Source organism: Muscardinus avellanarius (genome assembly GCF_963383645.1).
Source record: "Muscardinus avellanarius genome assembly, chromosome: 18".
NCBI lineage: Eukaryota > Metazoa > Chordata > Mammalia > Rodentia > Gliridae > Muscardinus > Muscardinus avellanarius.
Window position 1 is genome coordinate 38,931,474 of NC_137804.1, and position 18,338 is coordinate 38,949,811.

General features: G+C 54.4%; 1 protein-coding gene across 3 annotated transcripts in view; it reads left to right on the plus strand.

Moving 5' to 3' along the window:
- Positions 1-3,364: 3,364 nt before the first annotated feature.
- Positions 3,365-18,338, plus strand: part of PKN1 (protein kinase N1) — a gene marked incomplete at both ends in the record, with an annotated part of 30,872 nt that continues 15,898 nt past the window's right edge. The window contains 4 exons of one of the 3 annotated variants that reach the window (XM_080714933.1): positions 3,365-3,385; positions 11,091-11,391; positions 14,041-14,189; positions 16,274-16,409. In XM_080714933.1, coding sequence (XP_080571059.1) covers positions 3,365-3,385; positions 11,091-11,391; positions 14,041-14,189; positions 16,274-16,409 — 607 coding nt within the window. Of the gene's footprint in view, positions 3,386-4,286; positions 4,344-10,174; positions 10,229-11,090; positions 11,392-14,040; positions 14,190-16,273; positions 16,410-18,338 lie in introns of those variants that run through there. The other 2 variants (XM_080714932.1, XM_080714934.1) reach the window with 2 other exon arrangements.

Below are 18,338 nucleotides of genomic sequence, written 5' to 3' on the forward strand. Positions count from 1 at the left end.
ATCGCGCAGGTTCGAAGCCAGCCTCAGCTACCGAGTGAGGCTCTCAGCAACTTAGTGAGACCCTGTTTCCAAATAATGTATAAAATAGGTCTGGGACTATAGCCTGGAGGTAGAAAAGCCCCTGGGTTCCACCCCCAGTACCACACAAAAAAAAGAAAGAATAAAAAATATGGCTGTGGTGTAGCTCAGAGGTAGAATGCCCCTGGATTCTATCCCCAGTACCACACACACACACACATACACACACACACACACACACACACACAATCACTATATATATATATATATATATATATATATATATATATATATAGAGAGAGAGAGAGAGAGAGAGGGGGGGGGGCGTGGTGGAGCATGCTTGTAATCCCTGGGCTTGGGAGGCTGAGACAGGAGGATTGTGCAGGTTCAAAGCCAGCTTCAGCTACCGAGTGAGGCTCTCAGCAACTTAGTGAGACCCTGTTTCCAAATAAAGTATAAAATAGATCTGGGAGTATAGCCCAGAGGTAGAAAAGCCCCTGGGTTCCACCTCTAGTACCACCAAAAACAAAACAAAAAATAAAGAAAGAATAAATATCAGGCTGGGGTGTAGCTCAGAGATAGAATGCCTCTGGGTTCCATACTCAGTACCACAAAAAAAAAGTGTGTAAATACACATATATATTTATGTACAGATATACGTTATATCTATACAAATGTTATATCTATATAAATGTATATATGTATATGTGTATACATTTTTATGTGTGGTAGTGGGGGTGGAACCCAGGGGCTTTCTACCTTCAGGCTATATCCCTGACCTATTTTATACTTTATTTGGAAACAGGGTGTCACTAAGTTGCTGAGAGCCTCATTAAGTAGCTGAGGCTGGCTTTGAACTTGCGCCATCCTCCTGCCTCAGTCTCCCAAGCACTGGGATTACAAGTGTGAGCCACCACGCACAGCTTTTTAATTTTTTTTTAATATTGAGATTGGGTTTTGCTAAATTGACCAGCTTGGCCTCGGATCTCATCCTCCTCCCGCCTCATCCCCTGGGGTAGCTGAGATAATGGGCAACATACCATCATGCCTTGGGGAGCCCTTTAAAACCTGGAGTGAAACTCTGTTCCCAGTGCCACCAAAGTCCCCAGCGGGCATCGGTAAATGCTCAGAGTCAATGAGTGTGGAAGAGTGGATGGAGAATCTGGCTGGTTTCCCCGGCTCTGCCTGGGGAGGCAGCCTAGGACCTGGCAGGCCAGAGAGGGCTGGGCCTCAGGCAGGGTGCTCCCTGCCAATCCCTGTGCTCCCTGGGAACCATTCCTGGCCTTGTCCTCCCATCTGTTAAATGGGCGGAGAGGTCGGCACAGTTTCACACGCCTGTACTCCCAGTGCTTGGGAGGCTGAGAGGAGAATCACAGGTTTGAGGCCAGCCTCAGCTACTTAGCAAAACCCTGTTTCAAAGTAAAAAATTAAAAGAAGCCAGGCATGGGGGCACACATTTGTAATCCCAGTACTTGGGAGGCTGAGACAGGAGGATAGCAGGTTTAAAGTCAGCCTCAGCAATTTAGTGAGGCCCTCCGCAACTTAGTAAGACCCTGTTTCCAAATAAGAAATAAAAAATTGCACCAGGCGTGGTGGCACACACTTGTAATCCCAGCATTTGGGAGGCCAAGACTGGAGGATTTGCGGACAGCCCTCTGCTACTTAGTGAGACCCTGTTTCAAAATAAAGAATAAAAAGTCGGGCTTGATGGCGCACGCTTGTAATCCCAGTACTTGGGAGGCTGAGACAGGAGGACCGCGGGTTCGAAGCCAGCCTCAGCTTAGTGAAGCTCTCAGCAACTCGGTGTGATCCTCTTTCTAAATAAAATATAAAACAGGTCGAGGTGTAGCCCAGAGGTAGAAGGCCCTTGGGTTCCATCCCTAGTGCCGGAAAAAAAAAAAAAAAGAAAGAAAAAAGAAAGAAAGAAAAGAAAGAAAGAAAAAAAAAAGAGAGCTGGGGTAGGCTGGAGGTAGAATGCCCATGGGTTCCATCCCCAATACCGTAAAAATAAATAAATAAATAAATAAATAAATAAATAAATAATTGGGCTCGGTTTGTAACTCGGATGTAGAATACCCTTGGGTTCAGTATCTAGTACCGCAAAAAATAAATAAATAGATAAAATAGGTCTGGGGGTGCAGCTCATAAGCAGAACACCTCTGGGTTCAATCCCAAGTACCACAAATAAAAACAACTAAGTCCCCCAAAGAATTGCCCAGCAGCAGGAAAAAAAAAAAAAAAAAAACCACAGCAGCCGGAGCTCCGGGACGACAGAAGCCAGGCAGAGCCGCGCGTCACCAAGGCACCTGCGGCTCCAGCACCTCGGGACGCCCCAGGAGGGCGCCCGCGGGTGGGCGCCGCCTCCAGGGAGCGCTCGGGGCCGAGCCCCGGGGGCCCGTTTGGCTTCCTCGCCGGGCCTCTGGGGGAGGTTAGGGTCCGACAGAGGCCACGCACCAGGCTGCACGCTCCGCGGGCTCCAGACATCCCGCAGAGGTTCTGCAGACAGCACCCCCTTCCGCTCGGGCACTGGCCCGCACCTAGGGACCAGGGTCTGCGGCAGCAGCCGGACCTCAGGCCGGCTCCCATCGCGGCAAAAGCCAAGCCAGCCCCGCCGGCCGAGGCACGGAGGGCAGCGGCGCGCCTGTCCTGGGGCGCAGACCCTGGTCGTTTAAAGGACCCCTCCCGAGCACTCGTCGCGCGCTCTCATCCTTCCCGTGCCACAGCTGGAGCGCGCTCCTAGGGGTCTGGGCGCCCCGGGCACGATTCGGTGCGATCCTAACTCAGATCTGTCCAGAACTCGTTTCCAGGCAGCGGAAAGGCCGCTCGGGCGACGGGGCGAGGGGCCGGGGGTCCAGGCGGCCCGAGCCTGTGACGCGGAGGGGCTGGGCTATTGTCTCGCTTTCTGAGGGGTCCGGGGAGGCCCAGCGTCCTCTCTGCCGCTCCCTGCTTTAGCGCGGCTCACCTTCCTCTGGGGATTCCCGCGCGCGGGGACCGGGACACCCCCGGGCAGGTCCGGAAAAGAGGGGCGCGGAGGAGGCGCCCTGGGCGGGGGGCGGGGGACAGCCCCAGGGGCCGCCGGGAGCCCCGCCCCTCGGCCCCGCCCCCTCCCCGGGCGCCGACCTCCGCGGTCACGTGACCGGCCCGGCGGCCGCTGGGGCCGGAGGGCGCGGCGCGCGGACGCGGTGGCCAGGCCAGGCGGGGCCGGAGCCGAGCAGGCCGGAGCGGGCCGCGCCTGGGGAGGGTCGCGCCGCGCCCGCCCCCCGCCCCCCGCCCCGCCCGGGCGCACGCGCGCTCCTCTCGCCGCCCCTCCCTCCGCGCGGGGACCCCTGGCGGGCGGCAGGAGGACATGGCCAGCGACGCCGTGCAGGTAGGCGCACCTGCGTCCACGCCCGGGCGCCCGACGGCGCCGGGCCCCTCCCGCACGCTGCCGGGGCTCCCGGACCCGGGTGGCGAGGACAGGGGCCCGATCGCCCAGCGACCCCTCCCTGGGCCGGGGCCGCGGCCCCCTTCTTGGCAGATGGTGGTACAAAAAACTGTTTTGCAGCGGGGGTGCTGTTCCAGAGGCTCCTGCCGCACCCCCGACCCCTCCCTGAAAATTAGGGGGCGCCATGGAGGCCCCACCTCGGTGCCCGGGGCTGGCCGTGCCCCGGCGCCCCTGCTCCCAGCCCTTACTCGCCCCCTCCTCAGCGGTGGCTCCTGGCAGGTGCCGCTCACCTGGGCAGGTGCCTGGCGCGGCGCCGCGGGGGGAGGAGGCTGCCGTGCCCCTCCCCCAGCCGCCCGCCCGCCCGCAGGCGGCGCTTTACGAGGGTCCCGACGCCACCCAGATGGGCACTTGTTGGAGGAAGCGTCCGAGGCACCTCATTAGGTTAGGGAACTATGTCCACCCCTCAGGCCGCCAGGTGGACACCGACTCCAGGTGGGGAGCGCCGGGCAGAATGCCCCACCTAGAATCCTCCTGGGTGCGTGGGCAGCGGGGCTTGGTCGCTCCAGAGCCCCCTGCACACGCGCCCCTGCCGGGTCAGGTTCTCCCCGCGCCCCCCACCCGCGCGCCCTCCCGTCCACCACAGGCGGGGCAGGGTGACCTCCGACCCTCTTTGGTTTAATGACCCAAATCCGAGCCGTGTGTCCAGGCGTGTGTGTCGCTGGCGTTCCATTAGCCCTTCACCACCCAGCCCACTGTCGTGTGGTCACTGTGTAACTGGGTTCTGTCTCCTTCTACACCTGTCCCCTCCGTGTTCCCCTGCGCCCTCTCCCCCCAAGCCCTGCTGATGGCCTGCCAGCCTTGCCGAGGAGCTGGGCGTATCTGGTGTTGCCGATCACACAAGGTCAGACCTTGGGGTCCCTGCCTCGGCCTGCAGCCCAGGGCGGGCAGCATAGGAACCCCCAGCGCGCATGCGCTTGTCCTGGAGGGCCGAGACCCACGTGGAGGCTGTTTCTGGAATGAGGCTGGACCCATGCCCTGGTCCCCTCCCCATCTCTTTCCCTGTCTCCTTCCCTCCTCCTCATCCCTTTCTCTGGCTGCTTGGGCCTGCTGCCCTGGCCCTCTCTGTGCTTGTCTGTTTTGTGTCCGGCAAACGGATGTCCTGTTCAGATTCCTGAACTGCCCCAGGCATTGACATCGCAGGACGTGGGGGTCCAGGTCCCCAGCTGCTCTGGGAGGAGGGGACTCCTGAGAGGAGGCAGTCTGGGTCTGGGGTCTCCTGTTCCATGCGGAGAGAGGAGCAGGGCTTCTCGAGGCCAGGCCTGGCCCTGACCCCTAGGCTTGCCTGGCTAGCCCTCAGGTGACCCCTGGCTCCTGGACACAAGTGAGTCACCGCAGGGAGGAGGACCCGGAGGCCAGGCTTCCCTGCCTCCCTGCTTTACATACTCCGCTCCTCCTTCCCGCCTGGACTTCCCCATTTCAGCTGGCCCTGCTCCTGGCTGAGTCCCTGGCCTGCCTGCTGGGGACAGGGTGGGACCGGCAGGGGAGGCGGGCGGGGCCTCCTTGATGAGGTGGTATTAGGTGAGCCTGGGTTTAAATTCCAGAGCTGTCACTTCATGCCAGGTACAATGACACATATGCCTGTCATCTGAGTAGCTGGGACGCAGAGACGGGACTATCACTGGTTTGAGACCAGCCTCAGCAACTTAGTGAGACCCTGTATCAAAATAAAAAATAAAAGGAGCTGGGCGAGGTGGCGCACGCTTGTAATCCCAATACTTGGGAGGCTGAGACAGGAGGATCATACAGGTTCAGAGCCAGCCTCAACTACTCAGTAAGATGCTGTTTCCAAATAAAATATGAAATAGGTCTGGGAGTGTAGCCTGGAGGTAGAAAGCCCCTGGGTTCCATCCCAGTACCACCAAAAAAAAAAAAAAAAAAAAAAGGAAAGAAAGCAAGAATGGTCACTTCTTTCCCCTATGACCTGGCCAATGCCTTTGCTTCTCTGAGCCTCCACTCTGCCCCAGGGGATGGACAGTGGGATCAAGGGAGTGTTTTATGGGGGACAGAGATGGAGACCCAGCTGGGCCCGGCAGGTGGGATCACTCTTTGTGTGCGTGGCACTGGGGCACTCTATCACTGAGTTGCATCCCGAGCCTTTCTATTTTGAGAGTTTTGCTAGGCTGCTCAGGCTGGCCTCAAACTCGCAGTCCTCCAGCCTCAGCCTTCTGAGTCTCCGGGATGAAAGCATGTGTCCTCATGCCTGACCGGCTGGATCAACCTTTGCGATGGGCTGGACTGTGTGTGAGATACGGTGTTAAGAAGTATCCCCTGGAAGCCAGCCTCAGCTGCTTAGTGAGGCTCTCAGCAACTTGGTGAGACCCTGTTTCCAAATAAAAATATTAAAAAGGTCTGGGAGTATAGCCCAGAGGTAAAAAGCCTCTGGGTTCCACCCCCAGTACCACCAAAAAAAAAAAAAAGAAAGAAAGAGAGAGAGAGAGAGAGAGAGAGAGAGAGAGAGAGAGAGAGAGAGAGAAGCATCCCCTGAAACCCCAGAGAGAGGCCACCTCCCGACTCTTGGTGGTGACAGCCCCAAGTGGCTCCAGACACTGTCACCTGCCCTGGGGGTAAAAACAAAATCCCCCCTCCTTTTTGCGGTACTGGGGATGGAACCCAGGGGCTTTCTACCTCCAAGCTATACCCCCTGCCCTATTTTTTTATTCTTTATTTTGAAACAGGGTCTCACTGAGTTGCAAAGGGCCTCACTATGTAGCTGAGGCTGTCCGCGAACCGCGATCCTCCTGTCTCAGCTTCTCGAATCCTGGGGTTACAAGCGTGCAGCCACCACGCCCAGCTCAAAATCCCCCTTTTATTGAAAACTACTGACGCCGCCCTGAGCCTCAGATTCTTCGAGTATAAAGTGGGGAGATTAGCCAGGCATAGTGGTGCACACCTCTCAGGTCTGCTCAGTACAGGAAGGCTGAAATAGGAGGGTAGAAGGTTTGAGGCCAGCCTCAGCAATTTAGTGAGACCATTTTCTATTTATTTACTTATTTATTATTATTATTATTATTATTATTATTAGTTATTATTATTATTATTATTATTATTATTATAGTGGTATGGGAGATTGAACCCAGAGGCATAAACCAGTGCCAGTTTTACTTTTATTTTGCAGGTCTGAGGATGGAACCCAGGGGCATTCTACCTCCAAGCTACACCCCCAGCCCTATTTTTTAATCTTCATTTTGAAACAGGGTCTCACTAAGTTGCAGCGGCTGGTGGCGAACCCCGATCCTCTTGTCTCAGCCTCCCAAGTACCAGAATTACAAGTGTGCGCCACCACACCCGGCTTCCCAGCCCCGTTTTATTTTTCATTATGGTACTGGGGATAGAACCCAGGGGCACTGTACCTCCGAGCTACACCCCAGCCCTCTTTTTATTCTTTATTTTGAAACAGGGTCTCACTGAGTTGCATAGGGCCTCACTAAGTAGCTGAGGCCAATTGTGAGCCATGATCCTCCTCCCGTCTCAGCCTCCCGAATGCTGGGATTATAAGCAAGCGCCACCAGGCCTGGCTCCTATTTTATTTTATTTTTGTTTTGTTCTTGGTGGTACTGGGGGTGGAACCCAGGGGCTTTCTACCTCCAGACTATACTCCCAGACCTATTTTATACTTTATTTGGAAACAGGGTCTCACTAAATTGCTGAGAGCCTCACTAAGTAGCTGAGGCTGGCTTCGAACCCGTGCGATCCTCCTGTCTCCTCCCAAGCGTAGAGATTATAAGCGTGCACCACCACGCCCAGCCTATTATTATTATTATTATTATTATTATTATTATTATTAATTATTGAAGGTACTGGGGTTTCTGGAAGCCCTTCTACCTCCGGGCTACACTCCCAGACCTATTTTATACTTTTTTATTTGGAAACAGGGTCTCTTAAGCCAGAAAGACTGGCTTCGAACCTGCGCGATCCTCCTGCCTCTGCCTCCCAAACACGGAGATTACAAGCGTGCGCCACCATGCCCGGCAATTTTATTTTTAAAACAAAGTCTTGCTAAGTTGCTGATAGCCTCACTAAGTTGCTGAGGCTGTCTTCATACCTACAATCCTCCTTCAAATCTGTCTCAGCCGCCCACACACTAGGGTGTGGGCCGCCATGCCTGGTTTGAGACCCTATTTCAAAAAATTTGCCTGGCGTGCACACCTGTAATCCCAGTACTTGGAAGGCAGAGATGGGAGGGTGCAGGTTCATGGCCAACCTCAGCAATTAAGTGAGGTCCTGTTTCCAAAATAAAATAGGTCTAGGGGTATAGCTCGGGGTGGAATGCCCTGGGTTCAGTCCCCAAATACCTTGCTTCCCCCAACCCTCTCTCATCTCATACACACACACACACACACACACACACACACACACACACACACACGTAAGTAAATACTTAAAAAGGGTTGTGGGCAGCCAGGTGTGGTGGTGCACACCTGTAATCCTAGTCCTTGGGAGGCTGAGACAGAGGCTGGCAGGTTTGAAGCCAGCCTTAGCAATTTAGAGAGACCCTGTTTCCAAAGAAAAAATAAAGAGCTGGAAGTATAGTTCAGGGGTAGAATACCCCTGGGTTCAATCAATCCCCAGTGCCCCCCCAAATGAAATGAAATAAAAAGGGGCTAGGTGTGGTGGCGCACGCTTGTAATCCCAGCATTCGGGAGGCTGAGACCGGAGGATCGCAGTTCACGGACAGCCTCAGCTACTTAGTGAGGCCCTGTGCAACTCAGTGAGACCCGGTTTCAAAATAAAAGAATAAAAATTAGGGCAGGGGGTGTAGCTCAAAGGTCGAATGCCCCTGGGTTCCATCCTCAGACCCACAAAAAAATAAAATAAAATAAAATAAAATAAAATAAAATAAAATAAAATGGAGCTGGGCGTGGTGGCTCATGCTTGTAATCCCAGTACTTGGGGTTCCATCCCCAGTACCACACACACACGGGGCTGTGGGGGTGTAGCTCTGAGGTAGAGCACCCCTGGGTTCAATCCCAGCCTCCCAGCCCTCACCCCACACACAGGGAGATCAGGGCAGCCGCTCAGGTGCACCCTGAGGAGATTCTGGGTCCTGGAAGTTCTCTTGGGGCTGTGGGCAGCTCCTAGAGGGTGGTCAGCATTCCAGGGGACTCTCCTTACCTGTGAGATGGATTCTCACAGCTGGGAGGTGTCATGCACAGAGAGATCTTCCCAGCCAGCACTTGGATTCTGAGTGCCTCCTGCCAGCTGTGGGACCCTGGGGCAAGTTATGTCCTCAACCTCTTTATCTTGAAGATGAGTTGATAACAGCACTTTCTTCTGGGAATTGCAGTACTTGATACCTGGGGGGTGTTTGTAGTGGCCACTATTAATATTATTATAATAATTAATATAATATCAGGTATGGTGGCACATGACAGTAATCCCAGTACCTGGGAGGCTGAGACAGGAGGATTGCAGGTTTTGAGGCCAGCCTCAGCAATTTAGCAAGACTCTTACAGAATAAAACTTAAAAAAAATAAAATAAAAGGGCTGGGATGTAGCTCAGAGGTAGAACAGCCCTGGGTTGAATCCCCAGCACAATATTATACACACACACACACACACACACATACATATGTATATACACTTACGCACAGATATATGTGTGTATTCGTATCACCACGCCCAGCTGCTATTGTTATTTTTGTGGTACCAAGGATGGAGCCCAGAGTCTGGCACATGGTAGGCAAGCACTAACCACTGGGCACACCCCAGTCCGTGACTGCTCTTGTTCATAGTTGAGCTTCACTGTGTGTTTGGCAAGTGGCCTGTGGGCTGCTTGTTTGGGGGGCACTCTTGTGTGAGCCCCCAGTGCTTCTCAGGGAGTGCGCTGGGCTGGACTGGCCCCCAGGGCCTCTGAGCTGTGGTCAGCGGCAGAGGATGTCTGCATGGAGAGGAAGCAGGAAGCTGGGACCGGCTCTGTGCAGGAAAGGGGCCTGGCCTGGCAGAACTGGCCGTTCTGACCCTGAAGCGGAAGCTGGGGGCCGGGGGGTGCGAGCGAGGGTCAGGCTATAGGGACAGGTAGCAGAAGTGACTGGAAGCCCGCAGGACCAAGGCATGCCGGGGCCCGGGGAAGCATGCCGGGGCCAGCATGTGTGTGCATGAGCATGTGGGCTGCGTCCCCTTGGGCAGGTGACCTGTGTATTGCACAGATTCTAGCGTGACCCCGAGAAGCGCTCAGGGGCATCTGCACGTAAGCGGGTGGGCACAGGAGTGTGCACAGGAGTAAGAGTGTGCCCACACTTGGGAGCCTGTGTTCCAACCACACACTAGTAAATGTGGGTGTGTGCATACTTGTGAGCTGTAGTCTGTGGGTACCTGTGAGCCCGTGCTCCAGGCGCACACCCGCACACACGTGTGAGCTTGTGTTGCACGTGCAGGCCTGTAGATATGTGGAAGTCTGCCTACTCAAACTTCCCCGCAGCCTGGGTGCCCTCCTGGGAGCCCGCCATGTCTGCATGATGGCTGTGCATACCTGGGCCTCCTGTGGGCACGGAGTGAGGGCTGGCCCTGGGTGGCCTCTGGAGAGGCAGGCGTGGCCTGCAGTGGGTGCTGAGGGAGGTCCTCTTAGATGCCCCAGAGATGGCCCTGCGCAGGGAGTGCTGGGAGCTGGCAGGAAAGAGGAAGTGGTGGCCCAGAGGCCCTGGCAGGGCTGAGGTGCAGGAAGAGGGCGGGCCTCAGCCTGGACCCAGGATGGCGGAGGCCGAGCCCCCTACAGAGCAGGAGCTGGAGGTGGGCCTGGGGTCCCCGTGGGTACGGGTGGGAGGGGACTCCAGATACCACCTGCTGGAGGCCCTGGCAAGGTAGCGCTCAGTATGGGATGGAGGAGGAGATGGGGTGTTGGCATCAGAGTTCTCTGAGGGGAGGGTGAAATGTCTGGGGCCCTTCGGGGCTCCCAGGTTGGGAGGTAGAGGGGAAGGGAGATGGGACAGTGGTCTTTGGGGTCCCAGGTTTCGAAGATGGGAGGAGGGAAGACAGAGCCTGTCCTTGGGACCTCTTAGTCTGGGGGTACAGCAGAGGGAAACCAGGGTTTATCCTCGGGACCTGCTAGTTTGGGGGTACAGCTGAGGGAAAATGAAGCCCGTTCCCAGGATATCCTAGTTAGGGGTACAGCTGAGGGAAGATGGGGATCTCCTAGTTTGGGGGTACAGCCCAGGGAAGATGGGGCCTGTCCTCAGCACCTAGTTTGGAGGGTATGGTTGAGGGAAGGTGGGGCCTGTCCTTGGGGTCTTCTAATCTGGGGCACATCTGGAGGGGAAGGTGCCTGCCCGGAGCACCTCCTCGTTCGGAGGTGTAGCAGACGGGAGAGGGAATCTTCCCTCGGGACCTACTGCTGTGGGCAGGGTCGGGGCAATAGGGCCTGCCTTCCAGAATCCCACTGTCTAATGGACAAAGAGAGCGGTGCCCAGGCCGTGCAGCAGGGTAGGAGGCGGCCTCACTCTTGGCAGGAGTCAGGGCGCAGGGACAGGCCTGTGTCTGCCTCCTCCAGTTCTAGGGGTCAGAGGAGGTAGACACGGCCTGTTCTGGGAGGTCCAGCGCGGGTGGATGCATGACCGGTCCCCCTGGCACTCCTGACCCGCTCGTCCTCCCACAGAGTGAGCCACACAGCTGGTCCCTGCTGGAGCAGCTGGGCCTGGCGGGGGCGGACCTGGCGGCCCCCGGGGTGCAGCAGCAGCTGGAGCTGGAGCGGGAGCGGCTGCGGCGGGAGATCCGCAAGGAGCTGAAGCTGAAGGAGGGCGCGGAGAACCTGCGGCGCGCCACCACCGACCTGGGCCGCAGCCTGGGCCCTGTGGAGCTGCTGCTGCGCGGCTCCTCGCGCCGCCTGGACCTGCTGCACCAGCAGCTGCAGGAGCTGCACGCGCACGTGGTGCTGCCCGACCCCGCAGCCGGCAGCGGTGAGCCAGCCCACTGCCACCCAGGGGGCGGTGGATAGGGACACCTCCCAGCCACAGCAGGCACCCAGGCCCTCAGGGCCACCGACACCCAGGGAAGTACACACACTGGCCCAGACATAGGCAGCTCACACGGTACCTAGAGACAGCCACATGACAGCCAGACAACACCATGTGCGCAGGCCCCCAAATCCTGAAAGACACCAGCACACCAACCCCTAGACGATGCCGCACAGACTCACATGGTCACACCAACGACAGACACACACAGGTGAACACACGTCACACAGATACTCAAAGACACCCGGAGTGGCACGATATCCACACACTACATACAGTGTCACATAAATACCCAGAAGCTCAGTCATACCAACAGAGATGGACACATTGCCCACTGCAAAGCCTCTCCCACAGTCACACAGTATCGACATGACACCCAGCCCTCTCCTTTTCTTTTCTTTTCTTTTCTTTTTTTTGTAGGTCTGGGGATGGAACCCAGGGGTATTCAACCTCCAAGCTGCACCCCCTGCCCTATTTTGTATTTTTATTTTGAAACAGGGTCTCACTAAGTTGCAGAGGGCCTCACTAAGTAGCTGAGGCTGTCTGTGAACCTTGATCCTCCTCCGGTGTCAGCCTCTCGAATGCTGGCAACGCCCTGCTCCAAGACTCTTCTTTTGAAACAGTTTCGCTAAATTGCTGAGGCTGTCAGAGGTGATCAGTGTGGTAACACAATGATCCTGATGATCCTGGAGAAGTTAGCAGGAGCCCCGGGATAGTTCTCTTTTCTTTTTCTTTTTCTTTTTTTTTTTTCTTCTGTGGGTCTGGGAATGGAACCCAGGGGCATTTGACCTCCGAGCCACACCCCTGCCCTATTTTTTATTCTTTATTTTGAAACAGGGTCTCACTAAGTTGCAGAGGGTCTCACTAAGTAGCTGAGGCTGTCCATGAACCATAATCGTCAGGTCTCAGCCTCCCAAATGCTGGGATTATAAACGTGTGCCACCACTCCCGGCCAGGCCCCATTTTTTATTCTTTATTTTGAAACGGAGCCTCACTAAGGTGTGGAGGGCCTCACTAAGTAGCTCAGGCTGGCCATGAACCTGGATCCTACTGTCTCAGCCTCCCAAATGCTGGGATTATAAACTTGTACCACCGCACCAGCATTCTTTATTTTTTGAAACAGGGTGTCACTAAGTTACGGAGGGCCTCACTAAGTAGCTGAGGCTGGCCCCAAACTTGCAGTACTCCTGTCTCAGCCTCCCAAGTACTGGGATGACAAGCTTGGGCCACCACACCTGGCTTTATCTTTTAATTTGAGAGAGGCTCTTGCTAAATTGCCCAGGCTGGCCTAGAACCTGTGACCCTCCCGCGTAACCTCTGGGGTAGCTGGGATTACAGGCATGTCTACAGGCATATTTTGAAACTGGGTCTCACTGAGTTACAAAGGGCCTCACTAAGTAGCTGAGGCTGTCCTTGAACCATGATCCTCCCGGTCTCAGCGACCCAAATGCTGGGATTACAAGCGTGCTCCACCATGCCTGGCTAAAATTTACATTTTTAAGTATACAGTTTAGTAGAGCTAAGTATGTTCACAGTGTCACATATCATCTCTAAAAGTGTTTCATCTTGCAGACAGGCAAAGATTCTCACGGCCGCACCTACATTAGTTGACACCCCAAGCTCATGTACTTCACACACTGTCCTTTAAATACCCAGAGAAACCACCAGTCACAGCAGCCCCCGTACAACACCCAAGGGCTTAGACACTGTCAGGCAAATCCCAGACACTGTCCTGCAGTCATGACAACACCCAAAGACGAATTCTGCCACGTGCCACCTAGGAAACACACATCCACACAGAAGATACCCAGAGACCCCTGCGTACAGTCACCAACACCCAGAGGCTTACCCGGCCCTAACACTCACGGATTCTACCTAGAGTGTATCTACAGCCAGAGACACACCACACTTACGCTAGTGCCCCCCCACCCCATCTACTCAGCATGTCAGTGACAGGAGGCCGACCCCGTCCCATCAGCCTCAGGGCCTGAACCCAGAGAGCTGCCCCAGTCACACCACACCCAGACCCTCACACAGACCCTCGCATCCAGCTGTACCAACACCCAGAGACCCGACACAGCTACACCAGAGCTGGGAGACCCTACTCGATTGTGCCAACAGGTGGACACCTAGACACAGAGTTGCCCAGTACTGGAACTCCCAGTGTGTGTGTGTGTGTGTGTGTGTGTGTGTGTAATGAACCCAGGGACATCTACCCCAAGCCGTACCTCGGCCCTCTTTATTTTTATTTGGAAGCAGGTCTGGCTAGGTTGCTGAGCGCGGCCTTGAACCTGCGACCTTGCTGGCTCAGCATCCCGAGTCTGGGGATTACAGGCCTGCTCCACTCACTCCTCACACCTGGCGGCGCACACGCTCGCGCCAGCACCCTCGGTCCACACCCACATCCTGAGCTCGCACGCAGCTGTGTAAGGGTGGGAGCCTTGCACAGACCGCAGAGGTGTGCACACGCTGGGTCCATGCCCGCACTCACTCCTGGGTACAGACCTCAGCCTGAGGGGCTCCCGGGACGACCCCCCACGGGCTGAGGGCAGAGCAAGGAGACCCTGTGCTCACCGTGCCCTCTCCTTCCAGATGCCCCCCAGGCCCCGGGCGGGGGCCCCTCCTGTTCGGCCACCAGCCTCAGCCGCGTGGCGGGCCTGGAGAAGCAGCTGGCCATCGAGCAGAAGGTGAAGCAGGGGGCCGAGAACATGATCCAGACCTACAGCAACGGCAGCACCAAGGTGAGCAGCGCCACACGCGTGTGCACCCTCCCGCACAGCACACACACCTGCGTGCGCTCCCGTGCCCGTATACACACCCAGCGCACACTCATCTTTACAAACGTGCCCCGGGCACGTGCACACCCGTACAACGCACGCTATCTTAGTCCATTTTCTGTTGCTATAAGTAAAGACCACAGACTAGGTACTTTATGATAAAAATCGTTGTTGTTATTTGCAGTACCTGGTATTGCTCATTGCCCACAGGGGCGCTCTACCTCTGAGCTACACCCCCAGACTTTTGGGTCTCACTGAGTTGCTGAGGGTCTCAGTAAGTTACTGAAACCGGCCTGGAACTTGCGATCTCCTGTCTCAGTTTCCCAAGTTCCAGATTACAGGCATGCACCAACCACAAGAGACTTTTTTATGTTTTATTTTGGTGATTTTTTTTTTTTTTTTGGTGCTGGGGATTAAACCCAGGGACATTCAAAGATGTAGCCTTTGAGCTACACCCCATATTTAATTATTTCGAGACAGGATCTCACTAATTGCTGGGGTCTTGCTTAGCTGCTGAGGCTGGCCTTGAGCCTGCGATCCTCTAGTCTCGGCTTATGATTACAGGGATGGCAGGCACGCACCATGATGCTGGCTTTATGTTTTATTTTGAGACAGGGGCTTGCTAAGTTGTCCAGGCCAGCCTGAAACTTACAGCTGCCTGTCTCAGGTTAGTTTGTTTGTTTGTTTTGCGGTATTGGGGATGGAACCTGGGGCATTCATCTTCCAAGCTACACCCAGCTCTTTTTTAAGTTTTTATTTTTATTTACTTACTTATTTATTTGGCACTGGGGATGAAACTCAGGGGCATTCTACCTCCAACCTACACCCCTAGCCCTATTTTTTATTTATTTTGAAATGGCCTGGGTTGCGGAGGGCCTCTCACTAAGTAGTAGCTGAGGCTGTCCATGAACCACGATCCTTCTGTCTCAGCCTCCTGAATGCTGGGATTCCAATGGTGCGCCACCACACCCGGCATGTCTCAGTCTTTTGAGTCACTGGAATTACAGGCAAGCCCTAGGTGGTTTACATAAAAAAGAGGTCACTTTAGCTCACAGTCCTGGAGGCCAGGCATGGGACTGGCAGCTGCTTCTGGTGAGGACCTCATGGTGAAGAAGTAAGGAGAGCAGCCAGGCACGGTGGCACACGCCTGTTTCTCCCAAGGAGTCTGAGATGACAGGATCTCGCAGGTTTGAGACCAGCCTCAGCTACTACTTAGTGAGGCCCTTTGCAACTCAGCGAGACCCTGTTTTAAAATAAAGAATGCCGCCAGGCGTGGTGGCGCACGCTTGTAATCCCCGCGCTTGGGAGGCGGAGACAGGAGGATCGCGCAGGTTCAAAGCCAGCCTCTCTGGCTTAAGAGACCCTGTTTCCAAATAAAAATATAAAATAGGTCTGGGAGTGTAGCCCAGAGGTAGAAAGGTTTCCAGGAACCCCAGTACCACCAGTAAAATAAATAAATTTTAAAAAACCAAAAACAAAATAAAGAATAAAAAGTAGGGCTGGGGGTGTAGCTCAGAGATAGAATGACCCTGGGTTCCATCCTCAATACCGCAAAAAAAAGAAAGAAAGGAAAGAAAAATGAAGAGGGCTGGGGTATAGCTCAGGTAGAATACCCGACAGGTAACTCTTCCCCCCAAATATCCAATGAATACAGCATGTAGCCTTCTGGCTGTGGCTTTAGGGAGGGACCGCCTATCCACATGCATGTAATTCCCATGGCTAATGCAGATTCAGCACCTGCCGTGCCAGGCTGGGCTCTGAGCCCCACACGTAGATCAGCTCCTCTGGTCCTCAGTCCTGCAAGTTGGTGATCTTAGTACTCTGTGGATGAGAGACCTGAGGCTCAGGGAGGTTTGGTAGCATGTCTGAGCTCACACAACTGGTAGGTGGCAGAGGCAGGATTTAAACCCCACGGGCCCCATCACTCAGTGCCCTGCAGGAGCGCGCGCCATGGTGCCCACACACGGCCACACTGACACCCAGGGCCTGACGGGAGGGACAGACCCAGGCTGCCCAGCCTTGCTCTCACGGCCCATCCCTGCCTTCAGGACCGGAAGCTGCTGCTGACGGCCCAGCAGATGCTGCAGGACAGTAAGACCAAGATCGACATCATCCGCATGCAGCTCCGCCGGGCACTGCAGGCCGGCCAGCTGGAGAGCCAAGCGGCCGCCGACGAGGCTCAGGGTAAGTCCTCACCCTAGACGGCACCAGCGTTCCAGCCGCACGGTTCAGCCTCTGGCCCCATGAAGCATCCCTGCAGGGAGGCAGGGTGCCGCGGTGTGTGACTGGACTGGCGCGGGTGGTGGTCAGCACTCATCCCCAGGCCAACTCTACCTGATGCCTTTTTATTGCTGGGTGTAGTGGCATACATCTGAAATCCCAGTATTTGGAAGGTTGAGACAGGAGGATCACAGGTTCAAGGCCAGCCTGAGCAAGTTAGCAAAACCCTGTTTCAAAGTAAAAAAGGCTGGGGTGTAGCTCAGAGACAGAATGTCCCTGGGTTCCATCCTCAGTACAATAAATAAGTAAGTAAATAAAGAAATGTTTGTTGGCACACAGTCATGTTTATTACCTCATGACTACTTTTATACCTCATCAGCCCAGCTGATATTGGTGACACAGCCTGTGTGGGCCACAAAGACAGAAATGGCTCTTTGGGGAAATAGTGTGTGGACCCTGAAGTAGGTGGCGGTCCTGTCACATTGGCCCCAAGTATAGAGAGCTGCATGTGTCTCCAGTGGTGTGTGTGTGTGTGTGTGTGTGTGTGTGTGTGTGTATACATAAGAATGAATGTGTTAGGAACCTCAATTTGAATTAATATATATTTTTTTTTTCTTTTTTGGTACTGGGAGATAGATACCAGAGGTGTTCTACCTCTGAGCAATACCCCCAGCCCTATATATGTATATATGTTTATTTATTTATTTTTGCGGTACTGGGGATGGAACCCAGGGGCATTCTACCTTCAAGCTGCACTCCCAGCCTTACTTTTTTATTCTTTATTTGGAAACAGGGTCTCACTGAGTTACAGCGGGCCTTACTAAGTAGCTGAGACTGACCAATGAACCCAGATCCTCCAGTCTCAGCCTCCCAAATGCTAGGATCACAAGCATGTGTCGCCATGCCCGGCCCTTTTTTATTTTCCATTTTGAAATAGGGTCTCTCCAGGAGTGGTGATGCATTCTTGTAATCCCAGTACTTGGGAGGCTGAGATAGGAGGATCACAGGTTTGCAGCCACCCTCCGCTATTTAGTGAGGTCCTCCTCAACTCAGTGAGACCTTGTTTCAAAAATAAAGAATAAGCCGGGTGTGGTGGCGCACGCTTGTAATCCCCGTGCTTGGGAGGCAGAGACAGGAGGATCGCGCAGATTCAAAGTCAGCCGCATGGGCTGGCTTAGGAGACCCTGTTTCCAAATAAAAATGTAAAAATAGGTCTGGGAGTGTAGCCCGGAGGTAGAAGGGCTTCCGGGAACCCCAGTACCATCAAAAATAAATAAATAAATAAAATAAATAAATAAATAAAAGAAAAATATAGGGCTGGGGGTATAGCTCAGAGGAAGAATGCCTCTGGTTCAATCCCCAATACCACAAAAAATAAATAGGGTCTCACTAAGTTGCTGAGGCTGGCCTCGAACCTGAAATCATCCTTAAAAATAAAGCCACACCCACCTGGCTTTATTTTTATCTATTTATTTATTCATGGTAAAGGAAATTGAACCCAGAGACATTCTACCTCTGAGCTACACCCCTTGTCGTTTCTATTTTGTTGTCTGTTTATTTTGAAACATGGTATTACGAGGTTGCTGAGTCTTGTTAAGTTGCTGAGGCTGGTCTTGAAGCTGCGATCCTCCGTCTCAGACTCCCAAGTACTGGGACTGCAGGCCTGCACACCAGGCCTGATCTCCATACATGCATGTGATGGTGGGCACAAGCCTTCATTCTCTTACACTGTCCCTGTGGCTGTCCCAGTGTCCATGGGTGTCCCTGCCGGGTTGAAGATGTCACTGTTCAGTGGACAGTATGATTCACACCCCTGTCCCCGTGGCTGACAGGCCCTCAGTGACATCCTCTAGACAGTAATGTGCCCCTGTGGTGTCGGCATGCCCGTGCTAA